The sequence below is a fragment of the Lipomyces japonicus genome (genome assembly GCF_038497905.1).
Source record: "Lipomyces japonicus strain CBS 7319 unplaced genomic scaffold V1514scaffold_65, whole genome shotgun sequence".
Lineage (NCBI taxonomy): Eukaryota > Fungi > Ascomycota > Lipomycetes > Lipomycetales > Lipomycetaceae > Lipomyces > Lipomyces japonicus.
Genome location: NW_027117877.1, coordinates 38,650 through 55,189, shown reverse-complemented (window position 1 = coordinate 55,189; position 16,540 = coordinate 38,650). Strand labels below are relative to the sequence as shown.

At 40.8% G+C, this 16,540-nt stretch overlaps 8 protein-coding genes across 8 annotated transcripts; 4 read left to right on the top strand and 4 right to left on the bottom strand.

Moving 5' to 3' along the window:
* Positions 1 to 2,211: 2,211 nt before the first annotated feature.
* V1514DRAFT_337863 (transcription factor S-II, central domain-containing protein) lies at positions 2,212 to 2,881 on the top strand. The gene has a single exon (XM_066928744.1). It carries the CDS (start codon positions 2,342 to 2,344, stop codon positions 2,798 to 2,800), a length of 459 nt encoding a protein of 152 aa, XP_066781036.1. The 5' UTR covers positions 2,212 to 2,341; the 3' UTR covers positions 2,801 to 2,881.
* Positions 2,882 to 2,896: 15 nt separating this feature from the next.
* Positions 2,897 to 5,850, bottom strand: V1514DRAFT_201348 (MCM2/3/5 family-domain-containing protein). The gene is made up of 2 exons (XM_066924666.1): positions 5,498 to 5,850; positions 2,897 to 5,424 (listed from the first exon to the last, which is right to left on the bottom strand). The coding sequence occupies exons 1-2, from the start codon at positions 5,695 to 5,697 to the stop codon at positions 2,994 to 2,996; spliced, it is 2,631 nt and encodes an 876-aa protein (XP_066781035.1). The 5' UTR covers positions 5,698 to 5,850; the 3' UTR covers positions 2,897 to 2,993.
* Positions 5,851 to 6,441: 591 nt separating this feature from the next.
* On the top strand, positions 6,442 to 7,588 carry V1514DRAFT_285982 (chromatin modification-related protein EAF7-domain-containing protein; the record flags this gene model as incomplete). Its single annotated transcript, XM_066925185.1, has 3 exons — positions 6,442 to 6,541; positions 6,618 to 6,791; positions 6,825 to 7,588. 3 exons carry the CDS (start codon positions 6,442 to 6,444, stop codon positions 7,586 to 7,588), a joined length of 1,038 nt encoding a protein of 345 aa, XP_066781034.1.
* A 22-nt stretch (positions 7,589 to 7,610) lies between these two features.
* On the bottom strand, positions 7,611 to 8,466 carry V1514DRAFT_337857 (uncharacterized protein). Its single transcript, XM_066928743.1, has 5 exons — positions 8,293 to 8,466; positions 8,116 to 8,214; positions 7,950 to 8,055; positions 7,824 to 7,884; positions 7,611 to 7,774 (listed from the first exon to the last, which is right to left on the bottom strand). The coding sequence occupies exons 1-5, from the start codon at positions 8,405 to 8,407 to the stop codon at positions 7,733 to 7,735; spliced, it is 423 nt and encodes a 140-aa protein (XP_066781033.1). The 5' UTR covers positions 8,408 to 8,466; the 3' UTR covers positions 7,611 to 7,732.
* Positions 8,467 to 9,649: 1,183 nt separating this feature from the next.
* On the top strand, positions 9,650 to 11,197 carry V1514DRAFT_360112 (mitochondrial 37S ribosomal protein uS4m; the record flags this gene model as incomplete). The annotated part of the gene is made up of 3 exons (XM_066929687.1): positions 9,650 to 9,694; positions 9,777 to 10,136; positions 10,211 to 11,197. 3 exons carry the CDS (start codon positions 9,650 to 9,652, stop codon positions 11,111 to 11,113), a joined length of 1,308 nt encoding a protein of 435 aa, XP_066781032.1. The 3' UTR covers positions 11,114 to 11,197.
* On the bottom strand, positions 11,127 to 13,174 carry V1514DRAFT_299147 (adenylate cyclase associated N terminal-domain-containing protein). The gene is made up of 4 exons (XM_066925507.1): positions 13,051 to 13,174; positions 12,674 to 12,983; positions 12,295 to 12,605; positions 11,127 to 12,241 (listed from the first exon to the last, which is right to left on the bottom strand). Exons 1-4 carry the CDS (start codon positions 13,101 to 13,103, stop codon positions 11,281 to 11,283), a joined length of 1,635 nt encoding a protein of 544 aa, XP_066781031.1. The 5' UTR covers positions 13,104 to 13,174; the 3' UTR covers positions 11,127 to 11,280.
* A 191-nt stretch (positions 13,175 to 13,365) lies between these two features.
* Positions 13,366 to 14,677, bottom strand: V1514DRAFT_201177 (uncharacterized protein). The gene has a single exon (XM_066924665.1). The coding sequence runs from the start codon at positions 14,259 to 14,261 to the stop codon at positions 13,413 to 13,415; it is 849 nt and encodes a 282-aa protein (XP_066781030.1). The 5' UTR covers positions 14,262 to 14,677; the 3' UTR covers positions 13,366 to 13,412.
* A 236-nt stretch (positions 14,678 to 14,913) lies between these two features.
* On the top strand, positions 14,914 to 16,529 carry V1514DRAFT_337850 (5'-AMP-activated protein kinase beta subunit, interation domain-containing protein). Its single transcript, XM_066928742.1, has 4 exons — positions 14,914 to 15,606; positions 15,671 to 15,773; positions 15,831 to 16,303; positions 16,359 to 16,529. The coding sequence occupies exons 1-4, from the start codon at positions 15,177 to 15,179 to the stop codon at positions 16,385 to 16,387; spliced, it is 1,035 nt and encodes a 344-aa protein (XP_066781029.1). The 5' UTR covers positions 14,914 to 15,176; the 3' UTR covers positions 16,388 to 16,529.
* The last annotated feature ends 11 nt before the right edge of the window (positions 16,530 to 16,540 follow it).

Genomic DNA, 16,540 nt, shown 5'->3' with positions numbered 1-16,540 from the left:
AATGTCAAATCAGATGGAAGAAGTGAGAAATCAATTGGTAGCATTTCAACTTGGGTTGAGTTGTTGAATTACTACCTTCGAACCAGAGAAAATGTTCGCTGAACCTTGGAGTTGAGAAATAATGTCCTGATCCATCTATGCGTGTTGAACTGATGAGGTATACCGTTGTTCTGAACCGATAAGAGAAAATATTCCCTCCGCAGTCGTTTCAGTCAGCAAAGCTGCCACGTCCCCCCGCGATGGTAGGTTTCAGTTCGCACTTGCAAATTCCAGACAGGATGGAGAAGTACGGAAGTCAAGGATCATGACATTAAACATCACATGCGATACCTGATTGGCATATGATTTTGATATTGAGATATCGAACAAGATTAATTATTATACAAATTTGAATCAATTTTGGTTCATGATACCGACTTGTTTTATTATCGACATGTTAATCTGTCTGCTGCTGCTACTATTTTTTTTTCACTAGAACGGCTTATCAGTAACCTTATTCAGTTCAGTCACATTTGACGTTAATCATACCTACAGTTAAAAATTTTAAAAATCAAAAATATCATAAAATGTAAAAATCATCAAAAAAAAAATTGTGTTTTCTTGTTTCATCATAGTATACGCGTGTCAATAAATTATATATAATTTAATCTACCTGTAATATAGTACCATATTTGTTAATTTGATGGTTAAACATACATGGCAGTTAGTTACTGGTTCTGTTTGTTTTATGGTGGTTCGAAATCCTGGCTGCTAAAAGTCTAGTATACGCATGTCAATAAATTATATTCAACTTTACCTAACGTAACGTACAATTCCTTGCTTTTGTCTGTTTTCTAGAGAACCTCGTGGGATATGCATATATCTTTTTTTGGTACAAGTTGTCAATATATTTTCGGCTAAGCATACTTAAAGAAGGCTCCCTTTTTTTGCTTACAGTATGTAAATAACGGGATATTGAAACTATTACTCCAACAGGTCATGATTTTCAAAATTTCTCTTTCACAGTGATTGCAATCTGATCGGAATCAATTAGTCTTGCTTTAAAAAAAAAGCCATGATTCAGTGACTAAGAGCATCTACACTGAGGAAAATGATTACCATGGTATTTTTTTTTTGTTGAAGGTTTGACCTTGCAAATGAAAAAGGCGAACAATTATTTTTACGGGGTTTAATTGGGATGGCGGGAATTTGATGTTGAACGCATCCTTTTCATCAATTAACGATAGCGGCGGCTTTGTGACTAGTAACTGGTAAATTACCACGTAAAAATTTAGTATATTAACTGAAACTTTTACAGATCTCATAATCTTTTTTTTTTTATCTTAACTAGGACACTAGGTGCCCCTGACGTGTATTATTTATTCATAATATCGAAAAAACAGAAGATTATAGACGCATTCTTCAATAGCGCTTATTATCCACACACTTAACCCCCATTTTTCAGACCGCTCCATAAAAAAAGCTCGTCAAAATAGCACATTACTGGAACGAACACCTGTTTAAACTACGACAATATGCTTGCTTCAGTAGTGGAAAAGTTAACCATTTTTTTTGTCTTTGAACGAATCATTCTGTCCGAACCTGAGCCCATTTGCCTCCGTTTTTCCCATCGGAAGTATCTCAAGCAATGTATGCCTCCGCAACCACTATTAGCCACATCGAATCACTTCAGATTCCTGGCTGACATCGCTAAGCTATTCGAATATTGGCTGATTGGAGTCTTTGTTAAACGAGCTGTCATGAACTTGCAGAAAAATAAAAATTGATAGGGATCACAAACATGTACCGACAGATTAACACGTATAGCAGAAGATGGACCTGTTTAGCAATAAATTTGCAACATTTGGTGCCCTACGTACTATATATTAAAGAAGTTTATTACGTTAACAAACTTAATGACATCAACGTTCATTAAAGTGGAACCGGCGACCGAATCAATGCTGACTTTTCCTGTTGTAAGTAATTCCTTCCTTGCTCCTACAAACGTGACGCGCACTATGGGAGTTGTTCCTTGGTCCAATCTCCAGGATTGCATGGGACCGCAAAAAAATCGCAACTTGATAACGATAGTCACGTTTGTAAAAGCAAAATAGCAAGCAAAATAGCTCTATTCCTCTAAAGTCTTGTGACGCTAATGCCCTAACCCTTTATTTTAATTTGCCAGTCTGTTTGCCGACAAGGTTGGATGACAATGACATCACAGCCACGAGATGTAACTAGTCTCATATAAAAACCAGTTTTCGCTCAATCATTGCCAACTCCATATCCCATTTATGTCTTGATCTTGAATGACACTGGAATTTTTTTTAATTGTTTATTCCCAAAGTAGAGTTAAAACTTAATGACTTCCACGCGTAGACTATCGGCCACAGCGTTTACATCCGCACTGGAAATATCAAATAAGGATGATGGCCAACACGACCAAGTCGATACAGCTACGTGCAAGCAATTGGGTGAGCAAATCGAACGGGCCTTGTTTGAATTTAATCATGAACAAATTAATCGTCCCGTTTTGCGAGAAAAACTTCTCAACCTCAAGCATAACCCGGAATTGGCTCGTCGATTGATTCAGGGCGAAATCACGCCGGCACAGTTTGCGCAAATGTCGAACGAGGACATGGCAAGTTCTACAAGGTTAAAAGAAATTGCTGAATTGAAACGAGAAAATTTGGCTCAGCATGTTACTTCTGATTCACGCTTGCCGACGCTTGAACCGTTGACAGTACCACCTGGTGACGTGGCAGATGTTAGCAGCCTGGAGGCTCAAGCAGAACGAATCGGTGAAGCCGGCCAAGCATGAAGTATTGATTATTATTCAGGACTTGAATACGAAAGTCATTAATGTATTATAAATTTATTAAAATTGCCCAAGTTCATTTAATAGCAATTGCCACATTTATCCACGCGCCCAGAAAAAAAGGAAAATACCACTCCGAAACAAAAAAATTCAAAAAAAATAAACGAAACAATAATAAAAGAATCTGGGAACAGATCTAAATCAGATACACAATGGTGTCAGAAATCATAATCTTGTTCTGTTCCTGCATTTTAGCTAATGCAGTTGTCGCCTCTTGTTCTGCAAACTGTTCTTCTTGTGGAAGCCGTTTGTTCACTTCTAAAATCACGTCGTTAAGTCTGGCGTAAGATTCAGCAAAAAATTGACTGGACATTAACTGTCCCATTACTCTTGTGAATGTGGCTAATCTGGTCTTTGAAATGCCCGTACCAGGCTGCTGTCCGGCCATCGAGCTGCTCTCTCCCGATTCATTTACACCCATGGCCTCTACCGCTTGCGCAAGAACCTCGAAATTTGATTGATCTTCCTGGTCAGTAACCATGCCTTCAGAATTTCTTCTTCTTCCTGATCCTTGCCTGCCACTTCTCATTGCCTGTTGACGAGCGGTGAGATTTGTCGTCGATCGAGCCGGATCGTAATCCTCTGCATTGTCATCAGTTTCGGCTTCATCATCAGTTTCTTCGTCATCTTCGAAGTCTGATTCATCCTCCACTTTCTGCTTCTTCCGTCGGACGGTCTTCGTGACTTCCTTAAACAATGCAAATCGAAGAATTTCAACCGCGGCTACGGCGTCTTTCCTTTCGACAGCGTTTGATAATCGTGACTTGGCATGAGCAGTCGCGAGACGAATCAACGTTTCCAAAGTTCGCGCTGTGATGGGCGAGGTTTTTCGTTGGTTCGCGCTCAACTCATCATTTCTTAAACTCGTGTACGCCTCGACAATAAAATCTGCAGCGTTCTGGCCCAGTACCGGCCGAATCCGAGTCTTGGCATAGTGAACATACTTCTTGATGAATCCAATGCTCAGCACTTCTGCCTTGCGAATGTCATTGATTCTTGTTCTCGTTGTGACTCCGGCATGCAGCAATTCGTCAAATTTTTCGTACACCTTGTGTTCATCCGCATCGTCAGTGTGACCACCAGCTGCATCAGCAGTTTCATTGTCGGATTCATCACCATCAGCATTGTGTGATGTCGACCCGGCTCCGACTTGCAAGCTCTGGCCCGCGTCTTCCTTTACGGGCACGCCTTCCTCCGTGCCTGGCTTGACATACCGATGCATTCTTAGCACGTGCTCTGAAATGGCACGGTCTCGGGCGTCGTTGATCTCATCAGTGACCACAAACAGCAAATCAAAACGAGAAAGAAGTGAGTCTGGTAATGCAATGTTCTTATGCGGATCCTTGTGAGGATCATATTGGCCGTACACGGGGTTGGCAGCTGCGATCACGGAACATCGTGCGTTCAATGACGTATGGATGCCAGCCTTGGCGATGGTCACGGTTTGTTGCTCCATAACTTCGTGAATGGCCACTCGATCAACGTCACTCATCTTGTCAAATTCGTCAATGCACACGACTCCGCGATCACCGAGAACCATGGCACCAGCTTCTAACCTTCGCTCGCCAGTCTCCTTGTCTTGCGTCACCGCAGCAGTGAGACCGACACCTGACGAGCCACGACCCGTAGTGGCAATTGCTAACGGTGCCGTGTTTAGAACAAACCGCAATAATTGCGATTTTGCAGTAGATGGATCACCAACCATCAGAATATTGATGTCACCACGAATATGGGTGCCATTATCAAGATTTTTCTCCATGCCGCTAAGTAACATCAACAGTATTGCCTTTTTGATGTAGTCATGACCATAGATCGATGGCGCCAGTGATTGAGAAAGTAATTCAAACAAGTTCTTCTTTTTAGCAACTCTGTTGATGTTTCGAATGTCAATATCAGTAATTCGAGCTCGCGCGATGCCACCACTGGCCTTGGACGAAAGCAGCACGATGTTGTTTGCGAGAACGACGGTACGGAAACTGGAAGATGAGGAAGAACTGGTTGCGTTTCTGCTACCCATTGACTTGTACATGCCAACAAGCTGAATACGATCACCAGGCTTAACAGTGTCAACAAGATCATCGTCTAACATGACATCAATACCGCGAGGAAGCTGACCCGCGGGCGCACGTTCGGGCATTTCCTGAATCGACATTGTTTGATGATCTTTAAAAGTTGAATAACCATATTCAGTAATCAACGGATTCCCATTAGGGTCCTCCTGAGGAAAAACAGACCCAAGCGTGGGCGCAGTTGCAGCCATTGCCTGATCACGATATTCCCTGGCATAAAAAATTGTCGTCTCCTCACAATAATGTACCGATCTAACGATTTTCGGCCGCACAAGTGAGCATCTTGTGACGATTCCTTCCAAACTGATAAGCTTGCCAATATGTGATGCAGAAATTGTGCGCGGGTTGACGGCATGGTCACCAAAACTGCCCCTAAAGGCAACGTAAAAGTTGTCCGTGTCGGTTATCCGATACCGTGTCGTGTCTGCGGTCGCAAGCACACTATCCTTCAATGCTCTGTCAAGCGCTGGAAGATATTCGGCTGGAGTTTTTAAAATTCTGAAAAATAAAATCATATTAACAATCTGGTTTCTTTCTACTCTAAGGTATCTATTTTTTTTTTAGATCTCACCCTTCCCAAAATTCACGATCAAACTCTCTGATCTCGTCAAGATTAACAACCAGTCGCCGTTCGTTCCGAGCAAGCATCAGTCGAATGTGATCCCTGTAATTGGTAGGAGTATTTTCACTATCAATAAATTCCATAAACATGTGCGCCCTGTCTTGCATAAGAGCATCCGCCAGGGGAGCTTGTCGCATGTCATCAGCCATTACTGCAAAAGTCTCGTCAATTGAATTTATATAAAATGCAAAATAAATTAAAACAAAAAACGAAATGCTCAAAAAAAAAATCAGTTGGGAAACTATGCAAGTATCGGTAATTTTGAAAAAGAAAAAAGAGAGGAAAACGGGGGAAAATTCAAGGCTCATTGTGCTTTTCGCAAGGGGGTTCGATTATGTTAATTTTAATTTAATTTCAAGTGGACGCGTAAAGACGCGTATTAACTAAATTGAAAAAGAAACGCGTCAAGCTTCACGCGTTTGAGATACCGCAAATTGAGCTATTTGTGCAAAGAAGCGTTAACTAGTGCAAATTAGTCCAAATTACTACGTGAACTCATTATATTTATATCGATATATACTACTAGGTCATGGTCGATATAACCAACATCCATTTAATCCAATCCAGCCAAGTGGCAAGCGCGTTCGATAGTTGTCCATAGTAACATCCACTTAAAATAATTTTGCTCAATCATACGATCACAAACGAGCTCCAACAACGCTGTTTAAAATCTCTGCAAATCTTTTTTGTCAAAATTGTAATATCGAGCCTGTGCAAAAGGAAGAAAAACGCATTTGCTAAAAACAATCGGGTTAGGTGTTTGTTTTTCAAAAATAAGAGGGTAAGGGCACGAATACCCAATCTTGAAACCAGAGAGATGGAGTAGTTTACACATTTTGGATTTTCCGTTCAGTTCTTTGTGCTTAGTTATATGTAAAAAAACAACAGTAATTATGACTAGGGGAAAAAGTAATGAAGATGTTGTTCCGGATGCGTGGAGCATTGAACAAGAAATTGCTTTGTTTAAAGCAATATGTCGATACAAACCTGTTGGTATGGAAATTTCATTATTCGTAAAAGCAATCAATTTTTTATTTTAGTTTTTGGATTTGGGCTAAACTATCGGCAGGTATTAACAAGCATTTTTTAATGGTATGCATATGTCAAATGGTAAATAATCCGAACGTGCAAGGCCCATATTTGACAACAAAAAGCATATGGGATAAGCTTGCAACTTTATATGATCTTGAAGGTCTTGACGACTTGGTAGGCCACCTCAAACCAAACCGAACCATCCGTAAAAGTTTAACATTTTTTTCTTAGGAGGATGGAACAGACGGATCATCACAATCACCAAGTGCAACGAGCTCGACACCGCCATCTCCACCACCAAGGCGTAAACGAAAGACGGATATCGCCGCCGCAGCTGCCGCTGCCGCTGCTGCTGCTAAGGAAGTTCAAATTGAAAAAGTTACCAAGATCAAGTCAGAATTTCAGTTGCCATGGGATGATTATGGTGAATTACTACTAGAGCATGCAAGGGCACCTGACTCGCAGGTTTCGAGTCCGGCACAGTTATCAGTGACTGAAGGATCGTCATCTCGCAGGAGAGGGCGGGAAAACAGCTTGGATGATGATTTGACTAGCGTAGATGTTAATTCTGAGAATGATGACACCAAGGACGATGAAGCAGCTGAGAAATCGACCAGGCGAAGGGGCAGGCCGCTAACGGAGAAAGCCAAGGAAAGCCGAGAACAAGCTAGTGCTGCTCGCGGTCGACGGAGTAAAGTTGTTAGAGGGAAAAAAGGGGGTCGAATTGGACGACCACCAAAGAGTCAAGAAGACGAACCTGTGGAGGAAGAGGCTGATGGTGATGGTGAAGAAGCTGATGGTGACGACGGAGAGGGTGACGTAGATGAAGTCGACGATGAACAGGAAGAAGGCGAGCAAGAAGAAGGCGAACAGGAAGAAGCTAGTGAAGAAGAAGTTGGCACGCGAGCTAGTACTAGAATAAGAGGCAGAGGACGCAAAAGAGGAGGCAGGGCAGTTACAACCCGGTCGTCAGGACCACGAAGAAGTTCCCGCCAAACTCGAAAATAAGAAACATTTGAGAGCTTCTATTGCTTTTTGTATAATAGGGGGGAAAATTTAAAGGGAAAAAAGGTCTTATAAACTACACTACTTCAATTTGACTTATATATATATGTATACTAAAACAGTTTAGGCGTTCCCTACTTTACGCGCTTAGACGGTCTTGCCATTGATTCCAAGAAGCTCAACCTCAAACTATTTAATTATTAGCATAATGCTTATCCCGTTATACGCTTGTACTTACGATCAAGGTAGCATTGGGAGGAATGGTACCGGGGAAACCACGGGAACCATAGCCATAGTCGCTAAAATCGATGACCACGTTAGCAATGACCAAACAAAATAAAATCGACAAGAGGTTAAAACATACCCAGAAATCGTCAACTTAGCCTTCTCACCAAGGGAAAGCTTAGGAACACCTTCGTCCCATCCTTTGATGACTTGACCGACACCGATCTTGGTCTGGAATGGAGCGCCTATAATTAATTGGCTATCAATATTCAAAGCTCCTGAAAAAATAAATAGCATATAAATACCTCTGTCTCTGGAAGAGTCAAACTTCTTTCCGTTATCGAGAGTTCCAACGTAGTGGATGGTGACAACGTCACCTGGCTTGGGGAAGTCCTGGCCGTTGCCTTGCAATCGGGTCAGCACCGCAACAAATCAACAATTACCCGAAACCGAGTCTCGGACGTGAATCACTTTCAACTCACCGGGAGCAATTGGAGTAATATCGACACCCATGGTTCTAGCGGTAGAAGAAAACGATCTGGCGAATGGAGAAAAAGATTTGGGAATGGATTTGGACAACAGTCTGGCGGCGGTCATTATGTTTATATACTATAGTTAGTTACACGTATTATTATGAAATGTAGGGCTTGCTCGAGTTAGGACTTTTGCTATGGAGCGAAGGCTTGGAAATTTGGCCCATTTTGAATTTGTGAGTGCGGCACGATGACCTAATTCGCCTTCCGCATTTGGCCTAATAGCAACCCTAAGCTTAGGCTGCGCAAACTCAACACAGGCCGGGTAAAACAAATTGTGATCAAGTCACAAAACGCATCACCAAGTGTTAAGCTCGTCATTAACCCCATGCACGAGGCAACAGTTGCAGGCATGGTTGCATGACTTCAAATTCCACAAATAGAAGATGCGCTCAAGCTTTCTCAAAGCCATTTAGGCATGGATACAAGCAATGGATCAGCGCGTCGCGTAACGTACGGGGTGTTTATAGGTGTGGCCACTCTGCGTGATACTACCACGGCAGATCTCTAGGTCAAATATTTAATGCAAATTCAGCCTATAAAATGCACCACGTCATAGCCTAGCAAAATGTGCCAATAAACCGACCGAATGAATCTTTCTTGATCAAACAAAGAATGCACGTGGATGCTTTGCTCTGTGGATTACGCTATTATTTGATCTTTTTCACCAACAAATTCACCGCAGTCCTTAATATATGGAATAATAATAATCATAATAATAATCATGGCAGTCTCTATACTATATTTTAACTGTCAAACAGTGTAATCTACTGGCACCATCAAAAACGTACGAATTGCGAACACGTATACAATGTTGCGCAAAATGACTATTCAATAGTTGATTTCTTCAGCAGAATGGCTATGTGACAACTGGGTAGAAATTTGAACAGGTGCAAGCAAGCATTGTTTTTAGTAAATAAAAAATAAATATCACACTACTCATTCAAGGTAGGTAGGTATCAAACATGTGTTAACAAAATCCATCCGATAATTTCCGTTGGGGTAGCGGAGACCAAGTGTCGCTTTGCTCAGTATTTCTCATGTAGCTCATTATCCCGTCCAAAAAAACTAGCATCCATTGATGATTACAAGGAAATAAATTTAATAAAAGTTGTCATGTTTTGGTCATTTCATCAGGTCTAACTAACTAAATATCCTTACACACCGGGTAACTTTGTCCCGAAGTCACCCAAAATTTTTCAAATCAAATTATCAAATTCACAACCCGAGTAGTAGATAATCTTCATTTTATTAGGACAATTGCTTTTTGTTCTGGTCCAACTGAAGTGTCAGCCTAGTAGGAAAGATGCCGAAGAAACCGTCGACTCCCGTCAGATCTCTGATTCGTGGTGTAAGTTGTTTCCAATAATGATCGCGTACCATTTGTCATTATCGGAATCTCTAACAGGGCGTTTCCTTTTTTTCAACTTTAGCTTGTTCGAGCCTCATGGCATAAGCAGAATTTTTACAATTTACTGAAAAAGGTTCATATTGAAGGTGAAGGCAATTTGTATCAGCAAAAATGGAGAGGCAAAAAGGAAACCAGAGCTTACCATGGCGATTTCTTAACGGAACATAAATGGCAGGGACTTTTCACCAAGAAGTTGGAAGGTAGTGAAAAATTGGGTGAAAAATCAAAAAAGGAAGACGAGCCAATTCCATGGGCTTTACAAACATATGCTCCTCTTGAACGACGATTGGATGTGGCATTGTTTAGAGCAATGTTTGCTAGTAGTCCCAAGCAGGCTAGAGAGTTTATTGGATTGCGTGGAGTTAAGATTAACGGCAAAGTCGTAAGTTGACTAAAAAAAATATTTAATGAAAATAAAATACTATACGAATGCTAATGAATACGGTTATGTTTTAGGCTAAGCATGGTTTCCATCCATTACGACCAGGCGATGTGCTCTCAGTAGAACCCGACCTTGTCTTGCGAGCTGTTGGCCGAGACAAACCTACACAAGCCTGGTCCGAACATATTGATTCATTGCAAAAGATTGAATTTGAAAAATTCAAGAAGGAATGTGAACACAATCCCGAAGGAATGTGGAAAAAAAAGTTTACCCCAATTTCCATCGACGGTCCATACGAGGCATCCAAGCTTTACCGAAAGGTCAGATCATTAGCTTCGGAACGTATTCGTCAACAGATTATCGAATTAAAAAAGGATATATCAGATGATCTTCCTCAGTTATTAAAGCAGGAGTACGCTGCAGTTGAAGCGCTGCGAGAAGACGTTACGAACAAGCAAAGATTGAATATAGAAGATCCCAAGATTAAGGAGTTGACGATTGCCCTCGTTGAAGCTACCGAGCCAGGTTCGTTGTCTGCTGATGTGGAAGCCGATAATGATGCAAAGGAAAAGAGCAATGTCAAGGATCTTGCTACTGCGATCGTGCGACGAAGGAATGAGCTTGCTGTGGATGAGAAAGTCAAGTTTGAGCAAAGCCTTCATTATCCTGATTCTTATTACCATGATAAGTGGTACTTGCCATATTTTGAAGAATACTCCGGAAGAGAATTACCATGGCAAGAAGGACCTTATGGATTACAGGATCCGTCAAAGCCGTATTTTACTCCATGGACACCTCGAACTTTCCTCGCTCCGTTTGCGATTTATCCCTCGCATTTGGAAGTTTCGTTTGACACCTGCCATGCAGTTTACTTGCGTGATCCTATTGCTCGAAGTGGACATTCAGAAGTTATTTCACCTTTGCCTTTAGACTATCACCAGCTGGCGTACATGTTCTACGCTAGAGATCGTATGTAAATAGATAATATATGTTTCATGTATATGTGTATTATAAAAAGTTACAATCACGAAATTAAAGTCGGAAATACTTTTTGAAATGCCTGTAATGCGAATTCAAATCATATCAATATAACGAAAGTTATAGTCACTTATTTAATTCAATCCCAAAAAAAAACTTAAAAATTCTAGCCGAGATGTTCAACAATCTCGCTAACAACTCTGCCATCCTTGATTTTATGCAACAGTTGCTCAGGAACTGGCTGTTCCTTAAATTCACCATCATCGGTATCATCTGGCACGTTGATATTAATGCCGGTTGACTTTGACGTGTAAATCTCGACCTCCAAAGAGTCCTTGCTCAGGTAAATCTGACCATTATCAGATTGGTCAACTGAGATGGTAGGAAGCTTTCCGGTTACTTGAAGGCCAAAATTGTTCGACTTGATAACATCAACGCTAGAAACCAAGCTCTCAACCAAAAGACCAGTTGAATCACTCTCATTTAACGTGACAGTATTAAACTTTCCCTTGATCTGAATTGTCGACTTCTTGCAATTGTGAATAAACACGCTATGATTAAGTTCAACCTCGACAATAATTTCAGGATTATTTTCAAAATTTTCCACAATCCATTTAAACCCTTCAAGCTCAACGCGAGCGGGCTTTTTTTGCTTAAGGCTCTTCGGCTTAGTTGGGAGAGCTGGAGAGTGTGCTTGCTTCGGAGAAGTAGCAGGAACAATACTCTGAGCGCGTAGTTCAGGATTTTTATGAGTCATTTGACTCTTATCAACTTTTTTAAGACCTGCTGTAACTGAAGAACCTTTGTTAATTTCGGCGAATACTGCATTGATACCTCCAGCTGGTGCCGCTGGTTCAGATGACACCTGGAACACTGAGGCAGGTGGAGGAGGTGGTGGTGGCGGCGGTGGTGGTGCAGCAGCAGCAGCAGCAGCAGTAGCAGCTTCACCATTAGTAGCAAGTGAAGCTGCAATTGATGAAGCTTCTGCTGATTTCTTCAAGACCTTCTCGACATCATCGCCTTTTGCGTTCCAAGATGGTCCAGTGGTATGATTTTTCTTAACATATGCCTGAAGGTTTGTTATAATTTTCAAATATGCTTGCGCCCATTCAACATGCTTCTTATCACTATTCTAATTAATACGCTATTATTGTAGTAAATAAAGGAATCGTGCACTTACGTCTCTTTGTAATCCTTTAATACCCGATTGGAATAAAATTGAGCACTATCCTTAAAATCACCAATGAAAGGTACTGGAGTGGGCTCAACCCCAATCCAACCTATTGCAGGAGCACCTTCACTAACAGTCGAAAGATGGTTAAAGAATTTAGACTTCCTGTTGTTCTCACGAATGTCTTGAATCTTCTGAACTTCAGCAGTAATCGGTTTAAACAATTCGAAATATACATCACCAGGTGTCGGCTTCTTTGATTTAAAAACGATACGCAAAAATTCGCGTTCCGCAACAAATGCTGATTCCAAAAACTTGCTCTGTACACAGACATATTATTAATGGGAATGACACCAAAAAAAACAAATATTAATTACTTGTTACTGACCTGTTCTTCAACAATAGGATCTATCTCCTTGCTTAATACCACAAACGGCGTAACCGTATCTTCAATAAATTCATCAAACTCCTTAATAGAAGCTGGAATTGGTTCAGGAACTGGCTCGGGAGGCGTCGACGCGACCGGAACAGGGACAGCAACTACCTCAGCCGGCGCGGGAGTGCCAGGTGAAGGAACTGCTGTAGCATTTGATGATTCCGACAAAGTAGTAGAATCCAAAGAATTTCCAGACTTGGTATCTAGTGCCTGACTTTGGAAGATGGTAAGATCTTCAAGTCGTGACGTGGCAGCCTCGAGCCTGCAAAAGAAGAGGCCGCGTCAGTAATTGGCAGCGAGACTTAATTTTGGCAGATTTAACTACATACCTTTTCAAAAGAGTAACCAAGTTATATCCAGGCACGCTGTTAAAATCCGCCATCTTTGCAACCGTACAATTGTTGAAAATAAACAAACTAAGTGAGGAATTGAACCAGGTCAATGACGACTTGATGTGGAGGAGCGGGTTGTAACAATCGTAGGTCACCGATTACAGGGCCTGATCACATTGTGATTCAATACGTTCAATTATACTTATTAAATATTCAAAATAACTCAAATCAAAATATTATAGTACTACTAGCAATAAAAAAATAAAAAAATATTAAATCTCAGCAAGTGTATAATCCCAAACGCCTTGTCACAAATATATCTTCTCCTTAACTCCGTAAAATCTCCTACCTCATAAAAATCATGACGCATTGGTTCTCCGCTGGAACACTCGCTGAGTACGATCTTCTTTACCAGTAGTTATTCCAAGACTGTAATTATAACCTTCCTTAACCCTGTTGGAATATAACGACGCCTGCCCAGATGTCAATTTCTGCACCCGCCGAACATTTGAAAGATGATCCCCATTTGTGGCCGTTTCTCGCTCTTGTGATTCGCTTTCATCTCCGTCATCTTCTTCATCTTGTTCAAAAATTGTAGGAGGAAGTCTTGAAATCCCGTTTGATTGGACGGGTTTGTGCAAGCTTTTAAATGCGTGAAGCGGCACATTTAGGGAAATCTTCATCTCGGGAGGTTGCGAATACGTAAACACGCTGCCATCAGATGACCATGACCCAAACTCTTCCAATTCTTCTCTGGAAAAATCGTTCGACATGTAATTAAATTCATTTGAAGGAATAATCGCTGGATCAGGCAAATCAAACCGCGTGACCTCAAAGTGAGGAGTAAGTGGCTCTATGGTATCTGGAGATTGGCTTCTTCTTACGTTACTGAGACGACGTTCTTCGTCTACTTCCAACAAAGACGAAGCAATTGTCATTCCTAATATAAATTGCAGTAATCTCGAGGAGAATGCGGCCACGATCCCAAGAACGATCCCGATACTGATGGCAGTGAAAAACAAAAAATATACTGGTACGACAGCCTTGAAAAGAACTTTAGGAAAAAAAATCATAGTAAAAGTATTATGAATATATTTCACTGTGGGAATTATCGGCCAAAAAATTGCATAGACGATGAAAAGAAACGCTCGAACTGGGATGGTTACTGGAGCAGTGCAGACCCACCACAATATGGCGGGCCAATTCATCCCGGCCAACTAGAACACCGACAACAAACTCAAGTCGGTTGGTCAATTTGGAAACTGAATATAATTTATTGAAAATATTATAGTAGCCTGGGCGATGACCAGGATCAGTTTTCCGCTATGTGTCAAGCTGCTACAATTGATCTGCTCTGATCAACATTGTTACCCGGGTTGAAAACTATTAGATTCAGTGCGACCATTAATTTTGTGCGCAGGCTAACAAGTATGATGGCTGCAGTGAATCTACTGACTGAATATATATATCTGTATGGCGGGAATAACTTCATTGAACTCATCCAAATGCCTCAGATTTTGAACAGGCTTGTTAGCTTCACATACACTATGTGCTAAATGGTGTAGTTACAATGATTAATTAATTTTTCATCAATTCCACCCGTAGTAGGTTTATTATATAGTCGTGATTTTAAAATTTGAAGACTAATTTGGAATAACAATCACTTTAAATAGCTAAATAAATGATACTTTTTTGTAGTTTGCCTAGTAATTAGCAAACTGTGTTAGCATGGGGGTCTTTCATAAAGAGAGAAGCCATATCTACAAGTTAACTAAAGGTTGCTACCTGGTTTAGGGTATGCCATAGTATTCCTTCCTGTAATTTAGACTCTTTCCCGTAAAATTTTTCTTTCTTTGCTATCTTTGCTCAGTTTGCTGTCTATTCAGCGAGGCTAATCTTTTCTTGAAGCGCGCAATCCTAACAGCTGGATTACATAATATAAGAGGAGAAATTCAGTCTCCGCAAGGTTAAGAGTGAACCAAAAACATTTCGAAACACTAGCATTTGTATATCATCTGGATCCGTTTAATCCTACTCGCTTTTTTTTTTTTACTTTTTGTTGCATTTGTGTATAATTAAAAGATTTAGAACAGATTTTTTTTTGTTGCTGAGAATTCCCTACAATGGGAAACTCAACTTCAAGTGAAAAGCATCATGATGCCTCGACGACGTCTGCCAGCACATCGTTTGTGTCTAGTCATGCGGATACACCGTTAACCAACGCAACATCAATAGATTCTAGCCAGATAAATGAAGATGCGTTGGTAAAACCCCAATCGACTAGAAGAGAGTCTAACCATATACTACGGACAGTCAGCTACGAATCATTGGACTCGGCGCCACATGCCCACCATGAAGAGCACATTGAGGATATAAAGGCGACAAGTAACGACCTTTCTTCAGTTGGTCATTTACAATTCAACGAGTTAAATATTGATGGGAACAAAGAACGCATTGAATCAAACAATGCGGAGGACTCCGAAGTCGCAGTCAGGCCAGTTTCAAAAATGGCCTCCGGCGAAGAGATTGATTTTTATTACGGAGAAACACCTGGTAAGAAACAGATGTGCTTGTGATACTGTTCGTAAAGCTAACGAAACTGCTGTGGAATTTGCAGATCAATACATTCCTACCCTCATTAGTTGGATACATGGGGGCAAGAAAGTCTATGTTACAGGAACGTTTACGGGATGGAGAAAGATGATAAAATTAAGCAGGAAGTAAGAATAGACTGAGAAAACGATTTAAGATGAATCTATTATATTAACGTGGAATAGTGGTGATGAGTTTTCAACTGTGGTAAACCTTCCACCAGGAACTCATCGGATTCGCTTTGTGGTTGACAACGAACTGAGGTGCTCAGATGCACTTCCAACAGCTACCGATTCTATGGGAAATCTGGTAAACTACATTGAAGTTAGTGCTTCAGATTTACCTGCACTCGAGCGGGAAGGTGCATTAGAAGAAGAGAAGTTTGAAGAGACGGCATCTATTGCACCGCTTGAGTACACGAATGAGATACCAGAAATGTTTCAGGGACCGGATAGATATATTCCTGAAGATTGCCCCGCACCGCCATATCTTCCACCGCATTTGGAGACGGTAATTCTCAACACTAATTCGACTGAAAAGGATGACAGTAGTGTTTTGCCGATACCTAATCACGTCGTATTAAATCATTTAGCTACAACGTCTATTAAGCATAACGTACTTGCGGTTGCTAGTGTAAGCAGGTATCATCGAAAATATGGTAAGTCATTCATAATTAAATATCGAGGTAGCATTCGTATTAACAAAGCGGCTAGTCACACAAATTCTGTATGCTCCTCTGTAAATTCAGGTTTTTAAATGGATCAATATTTTTTTGTATAATCACATTTGTATTTTAGCATTTGGTGTTTCTGTGATTTTGAGGCTTTACCGAGTCTTTTTTTTTTTAATGGAACATAATAAACGTGGTGAAGAATTTTCTAAAACTAAATCTATA

Bases quoted from the DNA above. Each gene is read 5' to 3' on its own strand.
- V1514DRAFT_299147 (XM_066925507.1), bottom strand. From the start codon at position 13,103: ATGGCGGATTTTAACAGCGTGCCTGGATATAACTTGGTTACTCTTTTG. The intron at 12,984-13,050 runs GTATGTAGTTAA...CTTCTTTTGCAG, and splicing joins TTGGTTACTCTTTTGAAAAG to GCTCGAGGCTGCCACGTCAC. The intron at 12,242-12,294 runs GTAAGTGCACGA...TAATTAGAATAG, and splicing joins TTAAAGGATTACAAAGAGAC to TGATAAGAAGCATGTTGAAT.
- V1514DRAFT_201177 (XM_066924665.1), bottom strand. From the start codon at position 14,261: ATGAATTGGCCCGCCATATTGTGGTGGGTCTGCACTGCTCCAGTAACC.
- V1514DRAFT_201348 (XM_066924666.1), bottom strand. From the start codon at position 5,697: ATGGCTGATGACATGCGACAAGCTCCCCTGGCGGATGCTCTTATGCAA. The intron at 5,425-5,497 runs GTGAGATCTAAA...TTTATTTTTCAG, and splicing joins GATCGTGAATTTTGGGAAGG to AATTTTAAAAACTCCAGCCG.
- V1514DRAFT_337863 (XM_066928744.1), top strand. From the start codon at position 2,342: ATGACTTCCACGCGTAGACTATCGGCCACAGCGTTTACATCCGCACTG.
- V1514DRAFT_337850 (XM_066928742.1), top strand. From the start codon at position 15,177: ATGGGAAACTCAACTTCAAGTGAAAAGCATCATGATGCCTCGACGACG. The intron at 15,774-15,830 runs GTAAGAATAGAC...AACGTGGAATAG, and splicing joins ATGATAAAATTAAGCAGGAA to TGGTGATGAGTTTTCAACTG. The intron at 16,304-16,358 runs GTAAGTCATTCA...CAAAGCGGCTAG, and splicing joins CAGGTATCATCGAAAATATG to TCACACAAATTCTGTATGCT.
- V1514DRAFT_337857 (XM_066928743.1), bottom strand. From the start codon at position 8,407: ATGACCGCCGCCAGACTGTTGTCCAAATCCATTCCCAAATCTTTTTCT. The intron at 8,056-8,115 runs GTATTTATATGC...AATTAATTATAG, and splicing joins TGACTCTTCCAGAGACAGAG to GCGCTCCATTCCAGACCAAG. The intron at 7,775-7,823 runs GTAAGTACAAGC...ATAATTAAATAG, and splicing joins CTCCCAATGCTACCTTGATC to TTTGAGGTTGAGCTTCTTGG.